The sequence below is a fragment of the Aedes aegypti genome, chromosome 3 (genome assembly GCF_002204515.2).
Source record: "Aedes aegypti strain LVP_AGWG chromosome 3, AaegL5.0 Primary Assembly, whole genome shotgun sequence".
Taxonomy (NCBI): Eukaryota; Metazoa; Arthropoda; class Insecta; order Diptera; family Culicidae; genus Aedes; species Aedes aegypti.
In genome coordinates this window covers 37,895,640-37,915,832 of record NC_035109.1, presented here as the reverse complement: position 1 = coordinate 37,915,832, position 20,193 = coordinate 37,895,640, and the positions used below count along the sequence as shown (strand labels likewise).

General features: G+C 40.4%; 1 protein-coding gene across 1 annotated transcript; it reads right to left on the bottom strand.

Moving 5' to 3' along the window:
- Positions 1–8,084: 8,084 nt before the first annotated feature.
- LOC5574401 (histone deacetylase 3) lies at positions 8,085–18,881 on the bottom strand. Its single transcript, XM_001655058.2, has 2 exons — positions 17,980–18,881; positions 8,085–9,468 (listed from the first exon to the last, which is right to left on the bottom strand). Exons 1-2 carry the CDS (start codon positions 18,135–18,137, stop codon positions 8,331–8,333), a joined length of 1,296 nt encoding a protein of 431 aa, XP_001655108.1. The 5' UTR covers positions 18,138–18,881; the 3' UTR covers positions 8,085–8,330.
- Positions 18,882–20,193: the final 1,312 nt, after the last annotated feature.

The following is a 20,193-nucleotide window of genomic DNA, read 5'->3' as shown; positions in this document are numbered from 1 at the left end:
TTAATCAATATGGCCGCGCCGCGCCCGACCGTGTTCTCTTTTTACCGGTACTGGAATGTGAGTGAACCGGTTCAAGGGCACTCAATTCCAGTGACGACACCGCAGCGTCAAACGTTGTTGCCAAACATTTGAGTTTTCGAAAGTTTTCATCACGGAGACGGAATGCAAATCAATTTTTACTTATTATGTATCCGGTAGAAATCAAGACCAACATTTATTTATAACTAGTGGTCCCGGCAAACTTCGTCTTGCCATCAAGTAGGCTGCTGAGAAACGTCATGGAACGCCCCATACAAAACTGGCAGCTCCATTCACTCCCGATTTTGCTAACTTTCCCGATGTACACCCTGAGTTTTTATACACACAAACACGTCGGAACACTTCAGCATCATATCTCAATGAAAAATTTCAAAATCCGATGGTCCGTTCTCAAGCCATTTCGTGACATACAAACACCATTCCATTTTTATTTAGATAGATAGATTATTGTTTTCTCGGGCCCCGTGCGTCGCAGCTAATATGTGAATAGTGCGCTGTGTTCATAAAAATCGTAAAGGCCCAAACGCAATGATAGCGGAACGGCAACGGAAAGCGGAACCGGTTCGCCAGCATGAATCACACCACCTCGACTGAGCTGTCAACGAATGACAGTGAACCAACACCAAGTCGACTAGCATGTTGTAGTTCATGCTGGCGAACCGGTTCCGCTTTCCGTTGCCGTTCCGCTATCATTGCGTTTGGGCCTTAAGAATGCAGCGCCGCACTAAAAAACTGATTTCAAAATGCGGCGAGTTGAGGCGCGTCGCGAGTCTCACTGGCGCGATCCGGCTTGGTGGCAGTGCGACAATATTTCCTAGGTCCCCACCGTCCCCACAAGATACCCGCATAAACGAGAACTTAAGGGCTCATTCATAAATTTCATAAAGCTAAAGGGGGCGGGTGGGTATCCTCGTGATGTTACGGCTCATACAAAGTTTGTAAACTAGTCATACTAAAATCGTTACAAGGCGGTGGGTGGGTGTCGAAAATGGTAACTTTTGGCGTTATGAAATTTGTGAATAAAGGGCCCATTCACAAATTTCATAACGCTGAAGGGAGTGGGTGGATGCCTTACAAGTGTTACAGCTCATACACAATTTGTAAATTATTCATATTGCGGCGCTTATATTAAATCCACATCCAGCGGCGGCGGTAAAGCGCAGAAGATATGCGCGCAATTCAAACGCAACGTCAAAATTCAAGTAGGCTTGGATTTTTTCGTCCTTCAAGGACTCAAATGTTTCAAATTTGCTAAATCTGAAACATTTGGTGATTTCCATTATCACCGCGACGGTATATCGACATTTTCAGATAATCGCATTACGTGGATTTATCTTGCAGAGCACAATACAAAAACGGTGTACATTCCTTTTATAACCGTAATGGTATTATGAACCATAAAAGAAAATTACCGGGATAAAGTTTTGACCGTAGTTTTCAGACACTCGACCATACGAGAAACGGGTTGATAAGAATGTTTACCGTTTCAAATTCGTCATTCTCTTATAGTATTTTTTTCTTGCTGAGCTTATTAAGAATGTACCTATTACGGTTGTTCTGCCACGCCAGCATAAGACTTGTGCCTATAATATATGGTTGCCAAATATTTTAACCGTAATGGGTAAGGGGGGCGTTTGGGGTGATCGGTATGTTTTTTTTTAATCGATATTTCGTATCCACTTAATTTATTTCGCTGAAACCGGCGAACATAATTGCCAAGAACTCAACAGCTGAGATTTCGGTAAAAATCTCGTTAAAAGATTAAAGTGCCGATCGTGCTGAAAAATTTATAAATCAAGCCAACTGTCAAAATTCAACGAAGAGATCTGTAATCTATTGCCGAAAATCTCGGTACACCTTTAAGGATTATTGTTTTTGCATTGGATAAATAAAAGCATAAATACATACCACAGACAAACAGACATCACACTCTCATCATTGTCCATCGACCAACTTTTTAACGGTCGATTAAAAAATATGGTAGGTGGCCAATCCTCCACCCGCAGCGCTCACATCGTTTTTGTTCATGTTTGACGTTTACGCACTACCGCCATCACTCCGATTTTAGCATTGGGCGTACATGTTCTCGTGACTATCAAGATCAAGATTTGTTCCAGTGTTACGTCTGTTTGTCTGTGTACGTATTATAATTTTAAGGGAAACTCGAGCTCTTGTTCACATTTGATGATCAGAAGTTTTCTCGTTTCGTTTTGTAAGGGGAAAGGCATCTAACTTCAAATTTATCGTAGATGAAAGCATTAATCGAAAAAATATTTGGTAAGCATGTCATTATCATTACGTACAATTGGGACCAAATATTTTTTCGAAGAAAGTTCCCAATTTCGAGAAACAATTCGTTAGATGCATTTCACTATGCAAATATTTTTCGCGTTATGGCCGGTACGCTGATCATATGTATCGTGCAAAAGGGTAGGGTAGGAAACGGTCAAGGAATGATTCCGCTACCGAAATCACTTGAGCTGCACGCTGCTGAGAAGTAGAGCTGATTTCATAACGTCGGTAACGCCTGCTGTACAAATCAAATGGAGCTGTCACTTTTCCATATGGAAAAATGTGCCGCTCAATGGATTACCTGCTTTGCTCTTGTCCACAGTTGATCAGCAGAAGTTTTCTCATTTTATTTTGTATGGGGAAAGGTATCTATCTTCAAATATCTTGTGAATGAAAGCTTTAATCGAAAACATATTTAGTAGGCGTGATAGCCATCATCATCAATTGTGAGATATAATAAGGTAAGGGTTTACCGTGCACCCCCGCTAATTTGAACGGTACCTCATGCAAACCATCGGGGTTCATTTTTAATTTGAACATCTAGTCACCCTAGAAACGCGTTTCTGGTTACCTCTTTCACTGTTTTGTTTTGATTCTGGATTTCTTCCACAGCGTTCCATTCCACTTTACTCCGTTCCATGAGCTAAATGACGTTTGACCCGGTATTCACAAATTTCATAATGTCAGAAATGGACATTTTCAACACCCACCCACCCCGTCATAACGCATTTTGTAAGAATATTTTCCGAATTTTGTATGACCTGTAACATCTTGAAGACACCCACCCACCCCCATCAGCTTTATGAAATATGTGAATTAGCCCTAATCAAATGCATAGACGGACCTGACACATGAGAAGGCCTATAGCAGGTCCGTCACACTCGGGCTCAGATTGGGTACCACTTCTAGTACTGCATTTGGTCCCTCGGTAGTGCAAAAGGTACCTAAGTTTGATAGATCGCAGTACACTTTGAACGGCATTCTAGATTACCTTATGAGCCATAAAATTTTGGGCAACTGCAAGGGACATGGAGGTCTTTAATTTGTCTTTGCCTATAGCCTGCCTTTCAATGAACTAATCTACGATGACGTCACTCCGCAACAGAAAATCTTTACTGCGGGCCGTGTTTACAAAAAATGAACAATATCGCTGCACATTCATCCACTCAATGTTCATCCGGTGAACATTCATTCACTGGATGTTGGTCCGGATGTCATTTTATGTAAACATGGCCCGCATTTACAGCGGAAAAGAAAAAGAAAGTCGACAATAAAAGAAGACCGTGGATAAGTCCATGATCTATTTTGTGTGACTTTGTTTTACCGTGCCCGTATTTCTGAGTGCGTCTGCCGGTTCTCTTTCTCTCAACTCTGATGCTAGTATGTCACTCACTGGAATCGGTACAAGTGTACCGTTTTATTTAACGAGGGGTCTAAGTTCAGTAGATTTGCGAAAGTTAACTGAAATAAATGAACAGTTTAAATTTGAAAGTAATATTCATAATTTTGACGATTTTCAGAAAACGCTGTATAGGCCTTTTCATGTTACAGATCCGTCTATGCATTTGTTTACATCGGTGGAGGACCGGTGCTAACACGGGCCTGTCATTTTCATAGAAGAAATGTCAAAGTGCTTCCCGATCAGCTGATTTGAGACGTCATTTGAATAGGCCTATCGCAATTTGAGCGAAATACTTCAAGTTCGGCTCAATTTATAAGATTAAAGGGTTGGCATTTCTAGCATTTCGTATCATAATGAAGTAAAGGCCCAAACGCAATGATAGCGGAACGGCAACGGAATGCGGTACCGGTTCGCCAGGATGAACCATACCATCTCGACTGAGCTGACAACGAATGAAATTGAACTAAAGGCCCAAACGCAATGATAGCGGAACGGCAACGGAATGCGGAACCGGTTCGCCAGCATAAATCACACCATTTCGACTGAGCTGACAACGAATGAAATTGAATCACCACTGAGTCGACAAGCTTGTTGTAGTTCATGCTGGCGAATCGGTTCCGCTTTCCGTTGCCGTTCCGCTATCATTGCGTTTGGGCCTTAACACTGAGTCGACAAGCTTGTTGTAGTCCATGCTGGCGAACCGGTTCCGCTTTCCGTTGCCGTTCCGCTATCATTGCGTTTGGGCCTTAAGTGCAAAGATCATAGAACAAAATACTTATCTACGCAATATAATATCAGCTTACTACGGTTTTCGCAACTTGGTGTACGTTTTGTAGCTTACTAGCCTTTACAGTCAAAACAGGTCCGTCACACTCGGGCTCAGATTGGGTACCACTTCTAGTACTGCATTTGGTCCCTCGGTAGTGCTAAAGGTACCCAAGTTTGACAGATCGCAGTACACTTTGAACGGCATTCTAGATTACCTTATGAGCCATAAAATTTTGAGCAACTGCAAGGGACATGGGGGTCTTTAATTTGTCTTTGGTCAAAACCTATGACTAGAACATAATTATTAATGAAAATAAAGCATTTATCCAAATCTTAAATTCTTCTTTAAAAATATGTCGATAGGGAGGTTAGGGTTGTTACAATCAATAATAAAATAGAAATTCAGGTAAAATCGTCATTTTTTAATCCTGATATGCCACAACATCATGTTTTTGATACTTTTACCCGTCAAATAAAAGTTTTTTTATCAACAAATACGTTATTTTTTTATAAGATCCACCTAGAGATTGTTTTCCAACTGCAATTTTCAGCTTTGGGGGTAGGGTTTTGTTCTTCTCCGTCGTAAGCGCTACTATTCGTCGTATCAAACTTCAAAATGTTCCACTACGGCGGATATTCAAACTTACCTGCAACATAGATTCATTATCCAAGTGTAATTTTGTGAAAGCTGTTATGGTTTGTACACTTGTACACCAAAAATGCAATAATACTACTGTATTTCGGTAAATAACTTCAGTTCAATTATCCACTTTGCGCTTTTTCACCGAAATCGCATGGACGAACACGATTTGAGAGAAATGCTTAGCGATCGACAGAGCCACAACACTTTCCAACACAAGTTTCTTCCCGCCCCCGTGGGTGACTTACTTCGCCGGGCACTTTCACTATGGAAAACCTTCGAACTTCTTCACTGAAGGATTTCATTCCAATCACATGCCGTAAAACTTCAATAAATCTCCAAATTTTACAAAATTTCCTCAACCGCCGCGTATAATTGAGAATGTAAACAAAGTTTAATCCGTCGTACTGAGAAAAAAAGCTTGTGCGCATCAATGTGTGCGCGACGCTCGATGTAAAAATATGGTTTCTTTGATTGTGTTGTTTTCGCTGTACGCAAATGCCATAATTGTACGGTCAAAAGGAATCGTGTTCATATGTTTGGGCTGAATTTTGATAACGAACAATGAATTTTAAAGGAAATTAGTATATTCCATCATGCTGAAGGAATGGAGGGAGATGCCAGTAGATCTATATATTCTAGTAAAACATTTTATTATAGCGTTGATATGTTGTGTTTTAACCATTCAATACACACAGTGAGCCGTAAGTTGTGAGACGAATCTGGAAACTGATTGCGACGGAGTTGAAAACGATACGACGGACTGAGAATACGGTAAGATGCATTTTCTTTGCATTATTTCCAAAAATAGAACAAGATTTATCAAAATGTTATTGTACAATGCTAAAGCTGTTTTGAGAAAGAGTTGTTTGGCATCGGTTTGTGTCAGCATCATTCACTGCAATACTGGGAAAATTGCAGTTCTCACTGATCAATGCTTAATACGATGGATACTAGCACAGCACCCTAGTTCACACCTAAATAGATCTTTCAATATCAAATTTTTGGCTACATTTCACATGATTTTGTATACAAAGGCTATATATAGCCTTTCAAAATATGTAATTTATAAAAAATTAGGAAGAACAGGTTTCCTTAGGGCCTTCCTTAGCCGAGTGGTTAGAGTCCGCGGCTACTAAGCAAAGCCATGCTGAAGGTGTCTGGGTTCGATTCCCGGTCGGTCCAGGATCTTTTCGTAATGGAAATTTCATTGACTTCCCTGGGCATAGAGTATCATCGTACCTGCCACACGATATACAAATGCGAAAATGGCAACATAGGTAAAGAAAGCTCTCAGTTAATAACTGTGGAAGTGCTCATAAAAACACTAAGCTGAGTAGCTGGCTCTGTCCCAGTGGGGACGTAATGCCAAGAAGAAGAAGGTTTCAATCTAGGTTTAAATATTGTGTTCTAGCTATTTAGAATTTTATTCAACTGAATGTTTCATTTAGACGCAACTTGAAATCAAATAAATATTGTTATCATCTGGATTAAGATGATCATTACTTTACCACACTTTACGTTAGTTTTAATTTGAATAACATAAAAAAAAATGTTTTGTGGTATACTGCCCATATTCGCATGATCGGCGTAAGCGCCAATATGACCAAAATGCATTTTTTTCATATGCATTCTTAACCTAATAATACATGTACGTACACATGTACCAGTGCTGGTTGGACATTGTGAACTGCGCTTATTTGTTCTGAAATATTTGAAATATAAGAGGAAAATGAATTGACATGAGTACATACACCAACTTATCCGAAGTAACACCCGGTTTGCGGAGCGTTCATTCGGATGGACCAATGCACGAGTTCACTAATTTGATATTTGAGCGGTGCCGAATTCACTGGTTTCCATGGTCACATAAATAACACGGCACCGCTAGAACGTCAGATAGTGAACCCGTGCATCGGTCCATAGTTTAGCGTATAAAGCAAGTTGATATGGCAGTGACCTGGTGTTTACGTCAATCCATCCATATTGACTGTTTAACGATAAACTTACGACGATCGACGCGCCACCATATTCCATATAACGGAGGTTATTAGAACTAACTTGGAGGTGATGTTTTGGAGGTTAAAATCACCTCCAAACACTAGCGATTTTTTCGGGGGACGGACCTGGTGTAGTGGTTAGAACACTCGCCTCTCACGCCGAGGACCTGGGATCGAATCCCATCCCCGACATAGTCACTTATGACGTAAATAGTTATAGTGACGACTTCCTTCGGAAGGGAAGTAAAGCCGTTGGTCCCGAGATGAACTAGCCCAGGGCTAAAAATCTCGTTAATAAAGTCAAACCAACTAGCGATTTTGCGGTGGGATGTTGACGTTTGATCACGAATAATCATTCATCAAACTCACTGACTGGACGGATAGAACGACGCGACGTAGGCATTTGCAGATGACAAGAGAAATTATTCAAAAAGTCTGAATCTTTGGCAGATACACAGATTATTCGACCGAAATTGTTGAAATATTCAAGAATGCAGCATGGAACACGAAAAAGCATTTTCACAGCAAAGATAGTGCTGTTGGTTACGTCGGCCATGCAAATATGGGCAGTAAATATTGCTCTTCTCGGCTGCTTGTGGCATGTGGACTGCAACATAAGTATGCATATAACCTCAGTACCTATAATAACTTTTAAATGACCTGTAAAGCAGATATACTTACAGTGTTGTATTCATGGAACAATTTTACAATAATTATGAATGTATTCGTGACAAAAATAACATTTCAAAATTGTTCCGGCCTAAGTGGAAATTAAAAATTAGTGCATCGTTCTTTGGTATTTCTAGATAAATTCCAAAAGAAGCACTGTCACAACTTTATCCCCTCCCTCTTCCAAGTCTTAAACGTTTTTTTTATGTTATCTATAATCATCTAGACTTAAAAAAATCCAAATTTTTTATCAGATTTAAAATGAAAGAACATATACTATGCAACTAACTGCTTTGCGAAGTTTATTAAATTTATTAATCGCTAGAATTATTATAAAATGTTGCTGCAATCGTACTGACTACGATTTGCGTTTAAGCTTAATGGAGATGTACAATTAAAATCCTAGATTTAAAGTATTTGTTTTGCAGTTGAACGATTTCCCTCCATGCTAAGTCGACCAACGTTCACATTGAGCTTAAAACCCTACTTAAAGCCTACCCCCTACGCTAAGCCACTAACGCTACGGTTCATTTTCGCTTTTGTCGTTATCATTTTCCCCGTCAAAAAATTCATTCTTCGGTTCGACCTGTTTGTCCTCCTCGTCCTGGGTCATCCTCGCTTCCGGGTTGGGTTCGTCTTTCACCTTGACGTCCTCGGGGAGGGCATCCTCGGGAATGTCGAACATCTGTACGCTGGGGGCGTGTTGGCACATCTTCAGATTGTCGTAGACATGTCGCGTGATGGCCTCCAGGTACTGCTTACTGTTGGCATTGTCCTGCCTGCTGGGAATGTCCGGATGCAGGGTGAAATCCGGGGCGAAGAATTCCAGGTAGTCATTCATCGGAAGCTCATTGGAGATGGTTTCGTCTATCAGGAGGGACGTTTCGTACGTCCAACAGCGTGCGACATTACGCAGGGTGTAACCTCCGCCTCCCACCACTAAGGTTGGGACGTTCAGATCTTTAACAAACTTAACACACTCTCCATGACCTTTGGTGCTAAGCGAAAAGCAACCCAGACGATCTCCCGCCAGGGAATCGGCTCCACATTGAAGAACGATGGCCGTTGGCTGATAGAACTCCATCACAGCGGATATGACTGGTTTGAAGACCTGCACATAGCTCTGATCATCGATGCCTTCCTTCAAAGGCACATTGACCGAATAGTACCGTCCGGATTCTGCTCCGATTTCGTACATATCGCCCGTACCCGGGAAGAAGTAGTTGCCGTACTTGTGGAACGAAACCGTCATAACCCGATCGGTCAGGTAGAACGCTTCCTGCACTCCATCGCCGTGATGCACATCGATGTCGATGTACAACACCCGAGGATGGTACTTTAGCAGTTCCAGGATGCCTATTACGATGTCATTCACGTAGCAAAATCCGGACGCTTCGAATTTCTTGGCATGATGCAATCCGCCGGACCAGTTGATGCAGATGTCGCTGTGGTTGTGGTTCAGCTTCTGTGCTCCTTCGAGCGAAGCTCCGGTGTACATGGCGCAGAATTCGAACAACCCGTCGAAAACCGGACAATCGTCGCCGACGTTGAACACCGATAGGCACTTGGTGTAACCCTGGATGTTCTGGGGCGTCACCCGCTGTAGGAACTCAATGTACTCGTCGCTGTGGAAGCGACACATGTCGTGTGCGCTGGCCCTGGAAGGAACAAGAAAAAATGATCATTATCCGTCATCATACCAATGAATAATTAAGATTGTTTATTAAATTAAAGTTTACCATGATCAAGGATTACAGCTAGAGCTGATAACATGTATCTTTATAGAGATTTGGTCTTTATTTTGATGGAAGGTCCCTAAAATCTCTATTTCAACCAAAATGGTTTGTTAAGCATTTAAAAAAATTTAAGATGCTACAGATAAACGCTCAGATACTATTTTTCAGGGTTTTCTTTTCAGATTCCCTGAGGAAAAGCTTTAAGAATTTTTCTAGTGATTTATTCTAGAATGTTTTTAGGAATTACCCACAGGGATCTTAATTATTCAATAAATTCTACAAGCGATTTGCCCAAGAGATGCTTAGAGGAATTTCTTTAGAATATAGAATACAGTAAACCCAATTCCATTTTTTATACGGAAATGTGTTTACTGTATTCTATTCTCTAGCAAAAACACAGTAAACACAATTCCATAGATTTTTTCTTAAATTTCGAACCAAAAAAATCTGCTTTTGAAGTTTTAATGATGCCTTAAACATTAATGCAGTTGATAAACATCCATCCTAAAGCATTCAAAGCAACTTTCAAGTTTTACAAGGGTCACAGTGAATTCTTAGAAACTTCGGGGATTAGTTCACAAGATTCATAAGAGTTTACTATGAATTCTTTGAACGTTATTTCAATTTATGTATGCACAGGTAAACAAACAAATAAATAAAAATGAATTATTGTCTTTTCAAATTCAAACAAACCTAAATTGTTGAGGGAAGTCAAAAAATGAATTTACTGAATACAATTAGCAACCTTCATGATCATGAGTAAGATGATTAAAAAATTATTAAAACTTGTTTTAACATTTATTAGGGAAACATGGTCCAATTCGGACCTAGTAACAGTTTTTTGGCCATATCTCTTCAGCACGATGGACGGCATGAAAAGTTTTATGTTTTCTTGAAAGCCTGATTTAGCGCGCGCACTTTTCTCTCAGAGAGTTTTGTGATATCTCCTACTAGGACATGACAAGACATGTTTGAACCAAATTCTCCAAAAGATCCGAATTGCACCAACCCTGTTCCAATTCGGACCCCCATGTTCTAATTCGGACCACCCTATATTTTATCGTTTTTTGCTATGGTAGTTATAAAACATAACTCTGATTTGTTTGGTATCAAAGCTTGTTGAACTTCTTCTACAAACGCAAACATGAAAAAATTACTCAATGCGTGAAAAATTCCAATTTATTTAATAATTTAATTCGAGTCAGAACTAGCTCAAGTAAAATGTGAATTTCAGTAAAAAAAAAACATGGGTGAAACCGAAACTGATTCAAAATTGAGTACAGTGAACTACTGGATTTTAACCATCGTGCTTTCATATCGAGATGAAGAACACATATTTTCTTTTTAATTTTGGAGCTTTTTGTTATTGTGACAGAATATAATGGGAAATGCCATTTTTGCTAGGAATATAGTAAAACAATTTCAATCCAACATATTGAATCATGCCATGAAAATATCGGGTTTAAAAGGTGAACTTGCTCAGGAAACTAAAAGTGACAGCATCGAGTCTCGGGACATAAAGTTGAAGAAGTATTGACATACATTTTAGGGTCAAAGTACGCTATATTGAAGTGATTATAAAATAAAGCCAAGCTACAAATTTTCAAGTTCGAAACACTTCTTCTTCTTCTTCTTTCTGGCGTTACGTCCCCACTGGGACAGAGCCTACTTCTCAGCTTAGTGTTCTTATGGTCACTTTCACAATTATTAACTGAGAGCTTACTATGCCAATGACCATTTTTGCATGCGTATATCGTGTGGCAGGTACGAAGATACTCTATGCCCTGGGAAGTCGAGAAAATTTCCAACCCGAAAAGATCCTCGACCGGTGGAATTCGAACCCACGACCCTCAGCTTGGTCTTTCTGAATAGCTGCGCGTTTACCGCTACGGCTATCTGGGCCCCAACACATTATAAGTAAAGGGTAAGGGAAAGTTGATTGTATTGTTCTTAGCACTCGTAAACGTTTATTTTTGTATCGTATTGTCAAACAATTTGGAAAGCTGTATCCAAAATAGGTGTAGTGTCCGGAAGGAGGAACCGGCACATTCAAAACTAATGGCTCAATCAGCCGAATTGCAACAGGAGCAATTCCATCGCAACTTCATCGCTCGAAACACTTTACAAGACTGACGTGTCATTCGCCTTTTCCCGTTTGCTTAGGTTTTCATTGTTACTGGAACTATATGCCCTCCTGCTTATTTGATATCTTCTATAGTACCCCTCTCAATCCCTACATTCTCCTCCTTATCTACTCTTATAATTGTAAGATAGTTTCATCTATTATCTTTCATTCATTTCATGTTGTCCTTGAGTTCTTTCATATTAAAGATAACATACATATATTCCAAAAAATGATATAACATTTTGTATCTACAACTTCATCATCATCATTCTTCATTCCTCATTCCTCACTTTTCATTCCTCATTTATCATTCCTAACTCTCCATTTCTTACTCATCACTCTTTATTCTTCACTCCTTACTCCCCATTCCTCACTCCTCATTACTCATTCCTTACCCATCATTCTTTATTGCTCACTCCTCACTCCTTACACCTCATTCGTTATCCCTCATTCCTCACTTCTCACTCTTCACATCTGAGTTCTAATTCTTCATTCCCCACTCCTCTTTCATTATTCCTTACAAATCATCCATCATTCCTCATCTCTTCCTCTTCACTTCGCACTTCTGATTTCTAATTCCTCACACATCCATTCTCATTCCTCACTCCTCATTCTTCACTTCTCACTCCTCACTCCTCACTCCTCATTTCTTATTGCTAACTTCTCCCTCCTTACACCTGATTCGTTATTCATCATTCCTCACTTCTCACTCTTCACATCTGAGTTCTAATTCTTCATTTCCCACTCCTCTTTCATTATTCCTTACAAATCATCCATCATTCCTCATCTCTTCCTCTTCACTTCGCACTTCTGATTTCTAATTCCTCACACATCCATTCTCATTCCTCACTCCTCATTCTACACTTCTCACTCCTCACTCCTCATTCCTCACTCCTCATTCCTCGTTCCTTATTCCTCACTCCTCATAACTCATTCCTTACCCATCATTTCTTATTGCTATCTTCTCACTCCTTACACCTGATTCGTTATTCATCATTCCTCACTTCTCACTCTTCACATCTTCTTCTTCTTCTGTCTGGCGTTACGTCCCAACTGGGACAAAGCCTGCTGCTCAGATTAGTGTTCCTATGAGCACTTCCACAGTTATTAACTGAGAGCTTTCTTTGCCGATTGACCATTTTTGCATGTGTATATCGTGTGGCAGGTACGAAGATACTCTATGCCCTGGGAATCGAGAAAATTTCCTCGACCCGCGGGATTCGAACCCACGACCCTCAGCATGGTCATGCTGAATAGCTGCGCGTTTACCGCTACGGCTATCTGGCCCCCATCACTCTTCACATATGATTCCTAATTCTTCATTCCTCACACCACATTTCTCACTCCTCATTCCTCATTCCTAAAACCTCATTTTTCACTCGTCACTCCTTATTCCTCACTTCTCACTTTTCACACCTCACCCATCATTCTTCACTCATCATTCCTTACTCCTCATTTCTCACATCTCACTCTTCAAACCTCATTCCCCAATCATCATTCCACATTCCTCAATCCTCAGTTCTCATTCCTCATTCTTCATCTCTCATTTCTCAATCCTCATTTCTTACTCCTCATACTTCATATCTCATTCCTCATTCCTTATTTCTTACTTCTCATTCCTCATACTACACTTCTTATTGTTCACTTCTTACTCCTCATTCCTTACTCCTTACCCCTAATTTCTCACTCCTCATTCCTCATTTCTCATTCCTCATCTCTGTCTCATCATTATGTACTCCTTATTCCTCAATCCTCACTCCTCATTTCTCATTCCTCACTTCTCACTCTTCATTCCTCACTCCTCATTTTTCAATCCTCATTTCTCATTCCTCACTTCTCACTCTTCATATCTGAGTCCTAATTCTTCATTCCTTACTCCTCTTTCATTATTTCTTACAAATCATTCATCACTCCTCATTCCTTCCTCTTCACTTCGCATTTCTGATTCCTCATTCCTCACACTTCACTTCTCATTCCTAACTCCTCATCCCTCAATCCTCATTCTTTACTTCTCATTCCTCACTCCTCATTCCTCGTTCCTAATTCCTCACTCCTCATAACTCATTCCTTACCCATCATTCCTTATTGCTAACTTCACACTTCTTACATCTCATACGTTATCCCACATTCCTCACTTCTCACTCTTCACATCTGAGTCCTAATTCTTCATTCCTCACTCCTCTTTCATTACTCCTTACAAATCATTCATCATTCCTCATCCCTTCCTCTTCACTTCGCACTTCTGATTCCTCATTCCTCACACTTCACTTCTCATTCCTCACTCCTCATCCCTCAATCCTCATTCTTCACTCCTCACTCCACATTCCTCACTCCTCATTCCTCGTTCCTAATTCCTCACTCCTCATAACTCATTCCTTACCCATCATTCCTTATTGCTAACTTCTCACTCCTTACACCTCATTCGTTATCCCTCATTACTCACATCTCACTCTTCACATATGATTCCTAATTCTTCATTCCTCACACCACATTACTCACTCCTCATTCCTCATTCCTTAAAACTCATTTTTCACTCGTCAGTCCTTATTCCTCACTTCTCACTTTTCACACCTCACCCATCATTCCTCACTCATCATTCCTTACTCCTCATTCCTCACATCTCACTCTTCAAACCTCATTCCTCAATCCCCATTCCACATTTCTCATTCCTCATCTCTATCTCCTCATTATGTACCCCTCATTCCTCAATCCTCACTCCTCATTTCACATTCCTCACTTCTCACTCTTTATTCATCATTCCTCGTTCTTCGCTCCTCACTCCTCATTCCTCATTCTTTAATCCTTATTCCTCATTCCTCACCCCCAACTCTTCATACCTCACGCCTCGTTCCTCATTCCTCACGCCTCATTTGTTATTCTTTATTCCTCACTCATCACTGTCCACACCTCACTTCTCATTCTTCATTACTCACACCTCATTTCTCATTCCTCACTTCTCACTTCTCATGCTTTACTACTCACTCCTCGCTCTTCATTCCTCCTCACTCTTCGTTTCTCATTCTTCACACTCACTCCTCAATCCTCATTCTTCACTGCTTAATCCTCATTCCTCACTCTTCACAATTCACTCCTCATGCTTTACAACTCATTCTTCACTCCTCATTCAGCATTTCTTATTCCTCACTTTTCATTCCTAACTTCTCACTCTTATTCCTTATTCATCACTCCTCAATCCTTGTTCTTCACCCTCGGCTTATTTCTCACTCTTCACAACTCACTTCTCATTCCTTATTCCTCATTTCTAATTCCTTATTCCTCATTCTTCATGCCTCAATTTTTACTATTTATTGCTCATTCCTCACTCTTTATTCCTAACTCCTCATTCCTCTCGGAGAGTTGCTTTACCTCTGGGGAATTACTTTACTCTCTCGTGAGAATTACTTTAGCCTCTCGGGAGAATTGTTTTACCCTCTCGGGGGAATTACTTTACCCTCTCGGGGGAATTGCTTTACCCTCTCGGGGGACTTGCTTTACCCTCTCGGGGGAATTGATTTACCCTCTCGGGGAAATTACTTTACCCTCTCGGGGAAATTGCTTTACCCTCTCGGGGGAATTGATTTACCCTCTCGGGGGAATTACTTTACCCTCTCGGGGGAATTGATTTACCCTTTCAGGTGAGTTTATGCATTGCCTTGATGTATTCGACCTTATAACAAATTTTGCAGCATAACAAAATAAAGTCGGGCTTATTTGAAGGATTCGCGCAATATCATTTTCCAATTGTGTTCCAACTTAATTATTTACATTACACTGAATAATACTGGTCATTCATAAATATAAAATAATATTATTTCTTATCCAACATTTAAATTTATTACAAGCAACAAGAAAAACAAATCTTAAAAAACACATGAATCGCGACCTCTGAATTCCATCAAAGCAATCCAGCATAAAATCAACAAAAAAAATAACCACGAAAATATGACGTCACTATTGTGCTTATTCTGCTTGCAATACCAACACAAATGATTCCAATATCAACCTCTATCGTCTTGGTTTACATCAACGGCAATGCCAAACAAAACTGAAAACATTCAAAGTTTTTACCACTTTTGTACTTCCGTTTCAGGCCGAGACTTTGAATGTTTGGGAGCGCACAATATACTTACCAACTGTGCCATTGAAGTGTCCGGAAGGAGGAACCGGCACATTCAAAACTAATGGCTCAATCAGCCGAATTGCAACAGGAGCAATTCCATCGCAACTTCATCGCTCGAAACACTTTACAAGACTGACGTGTCATTCGCCTTTTCCCGCTTAGGTTTTCATTGTTACTGGAACTATATGCCCTCCTGCTTATTTGATATCTTCTATAGTACCCCTCTCAATCCCTACAATAGGCTGTGGTATTAATGGAATTTTTTTTTAAGTGGCTGGTTTATTGAATCATTTTTGTTTTTGGGAATCTACCACATTTCTTACAATTGGATTCTTTCGAAGACATTCTCTTGACCGTAACAGAAATAAAAGCCATAAATAACCATCCATCAATATTATATCTTCTGTGATTTTCTATCGAGTCGAGAAGACTTTTACGTTGTGGAGCTATTGAAACAGACTGACTGCTCGTTGGAAATCAAGAGGTCAGTATTGAACCATATGAAAAGGTCCGGATTGGACCAACACACATTTTGAGATTTTCAAACTAGTTGAGCAGAAACAGTGCATAGACATATCAAATCAATATGGTGAGATAAAGGCTTAGGCTAGAGTACTTCAAAACAACAAACCAACATAAAAAATAAACGAATTTACTGAAAGGCGTTAAATGTATTGTGTTACGTCCTAGCCAGACGGTGGGTATAAAAACGGTACATACGATTTTTACAGTAGCGCCAGTATTGAGAAATGCTTGACGGTCCGAATTAGAACAGGGTCCGAATTGGACCAGCTTCCCCTATAATTCGAGGGGAGTTCTGCAAACTCGGAGACTTTTTGTTCCAATTTTTGGCGTGATTTTTGTTACTAATTGGAAGGTCTACTTGCTTGTTAAATCTTCAAACTTCCATTTTGAAAGCTATCATGCCTTTGGTACATATACACTCCCGTGCAAAAGTTTGGGTACACCCCCTCGAAAACATACAAAAGTGTTCAGCTTATATCTCTGTGATTACGCGTCCAATTGAAACTCTCTTAGCCGCATTAGGAAGGCAAAGAGTTATTCTTACTTGGTATGTATTTTTCCAAAAACATTTTCTTAATTTTGTATAATTAATTTTTACTTAAAGTTGTGAAATTTTTCAATAAGCACACTGAAAAAACATAGCTAATTTCCTCAGCATTGGATCGACCAAAATTTTAGAACAAGGTGTCATTAGAATCGTAATCTTATATTATTTAAAGAGTACTCACAATTTTTTTTGCGGAAAAATCGGAAAACTATTCAAAATCAATGAAACAGTCATTCAAATCATCGTGCAAAAGTTTGGCTTCACCTCTCAGTATGATGCAAAACGTGCAAAAGTTTGGGTTCACCTAAGCCGCACGCAAATCATTTTTGTCAATATCTCTGCCATTTTTCAACCGATTTTAATAATTCATAGCTTTTTCAAACGCAAATACTGGCGCGTATATAATTGGTTTGAGATTTCACAGATTTTTCGTGTTCTAAGTAAGTTCAGGTGAACCCAAACTTTTGCGCGATGACTTTAATGACTGTTCAATTAATTTTGAATAGTTTTCAGATTTTTCCGCAAAAAATTTGTGAGTGCTCTTCAAAGAATAAAAGATTCGATTCTAATGACACAGTGTTTTAAAATTTTGGTCGATCCAAATGCTGAGGAAATTAGCTATGATTATAAATCTTCGAGCTGTTTAGTAGAATACCTATAAGTAGATGAAAAAAACGAATTCCATTCGTTCACAGGCACGGTAAGCATGAAGCCGCATCACACCATGAATTAGGGTCACCTGTGAGGTGGACTTTTACCACCGGAACAGGCAATTCGTAGAGTTGATTCTTATTAACTCTATATTGAAACAATCGCTACCGACACTACGCGGCTATCTAAGCTGATCTGAAAAATAAGGTTAATATTGATCATTTAACTCCTGACGTGCCAATCAGCCCACCAAACCAAAATTTAAGGTAAAAATTCATTCGATTAGTCACCAGCTGGTGTTGTGATCACCACTCGATCAGGTCTTTAACTTAAATGGATCTTCGGTTCAACAGATTTGTGCTCTAGAAAATCTGAGCTTTAGTTTTAATCCATCTACCCCTTAATCATAATCAAGAAACATTAACCATCCTTACTCTAAAATAGAAAACATAATTAAACGCTTACTTGTACGGCCGATAGATCTGCATCTTCTTGTGCAGCCCGTAGTTCATCACTAGATGGTGAATAACCGACAGTCGATGCGGCTTCATCGGATGCCCGGGACCGTAGTGGAAATTGCCCACATCCGGATTGAAGAAATAGGACACCTTCTTGCTACTCATGATGCTGCTGCTATTGGTCCGATTAAACTTTTAAGGCAATCGATTTTCCTGCCCTTCCTCCTCTCTCTCAGATGTAAATCGTATCCGATTCCTCGTCTTCGTCTATATACTGCTTCCAGGCGTAAATCACCAGCAGAAAGAAGACCGCCGCCAGAAGCCGCTTGGTCAATCCGAAATCCAACGATTTGAGTTTGAGCTCAACGTCGTCGCCGTTTAGTTGCTGATGCCTTTGATCCCGGTCTAAATCCGGATTATCTTCTAGGAAGCGATGCTGGAGCGAATTATGCTGATTCTGAAGCTGCTGCTGATGCTGATGGGAATGCAATTGAAGCGAATGATGAGTTGAATGCTGGAGCCTGATCGCCTCAAAGATCATTCAGCAAACGGGCAATTGGTCTTCGCCACCAACGAGGAAGCAAACTCCAATGATCCGTGACCACCTGGTGGGAGATCACGACGGGAATCCATCCGGGAACGCGATTTCAGCAGCAGCGAGCCGTCCGCCGTTTACCGCTGCTGCGGCTTTATGTAATCCTGCTGCCGAAATTGATTTTTAGTCCGTTTTGTTCCCGCACTACCAGTTTCTTCGCCCCTTGGCCCACTGAACGCGGTAATGTTGCAGATAAAAAATGCACCAAAATTGCAACAAGCCAGCAGGATGTGTTTTTGATGCCGTGAGATTACGGGACTTCGGACGACGACGACGACGCTTTGCAACTCGCGATTCGTGATGATGACAGATGACTTTTCATTTGGCGTCGTCGTTTTCGGGGGGTTTGGTCTGATAGGTCAACACTGAGAGCACACGGAGAAATCAAGCGTGTGCTAGAATAAGGGTGTAAGTCGCATGATCGATTTCTCTTAGGCTGTGAAAGTTTCACCGTTTTGGATAAAATCGAGAGGGGGTGACACTTCCAAATCCAGGAGGCCATCAAAAGACTATCTCCTCGTAGCTCACAACAAAAACACGTTTAAGATAGTTTCTCCTTTTATTTAGTGGCTTACACAATTTTTTACTCATTTACTTGCGTATTTCTAGAAATCGTGTAATTTTTGAGCAATACACACTTAATTTATTTCGCCGAGGCCGGCAAAAATAATTGCCGAGAACTCAACAGCTGAGGGCAACTTCACCGGTGGTCCAAATCACCGGTTGGTTCCAAATTTTTGGACCATTTTCAAAATTGGAGCTTGCACCGGTGTTGCATATTATGTTCCAATTCTATTTTATACCAGTTTTCTGGTCTATTTTTTTGGAACAGGCTAACTGCCTGGTCCATTTTTGGTCGGATTTGGAACAAGATTTGAGCTGTTCCAAATCTGATTTGACACAGAAAAACAAGGAGAGAGATATTTTTGTTTTTTTTTTTTCACGCACGCGATGACAGTTCCTTACGAGGTTTTCCGTTGGTGCGTGGTGCTTTGCTTTGCTTTGTGGAATCTATTTTTCCTACGAAGTGAAAAAAGTGATAAGAAGGAATTCCTCTTCCAAATATTCGTCCGGGATTTGCTGCAAGAGTTTCGCCAGGGATTTGCTCCAGGAATCCCTTCGGGTAAGTAGTTTCTTAAGAAATTTCTTCCGTCGATTTGCACCAGGAATTCTCAGGATTTCCTCCAGAAAATCATTTCCACCAGGAATCCCTCCGTGGATTTTCTTCCGTTGGGAATTTTCTCCAGGAATACCTCCGGGGATTTCCTCTAGAAATCCCTCCGGGTTTTTTTTTTTCAGGAATTCTTCTGGGGATTTATACAGGAATTCTTTCGGAAATTTCAGGCATTTTTCCGGAAATTGCTTCGGGGCTTTTTTCAGAGAATTCATCCGAGAATGTTTCTAGGGATTTGCAGCATGAACAGGTCCGTCCCACTCGGGCTCAGATTGGGTACCACTTCTAGTACTGCATTTGGTCCCTCGGTAGTGCAAAAGGTACCCAAGTTTGACAGATCGCAGTACACTTTGAACGGCATTCTAGATTACCTTATGAGTCATAAAATTTTGGGCAACTGCAAGGGACATGGGGGTCTTTAATTTGTCTTTGGCATGAATGTTTTCGGGGAT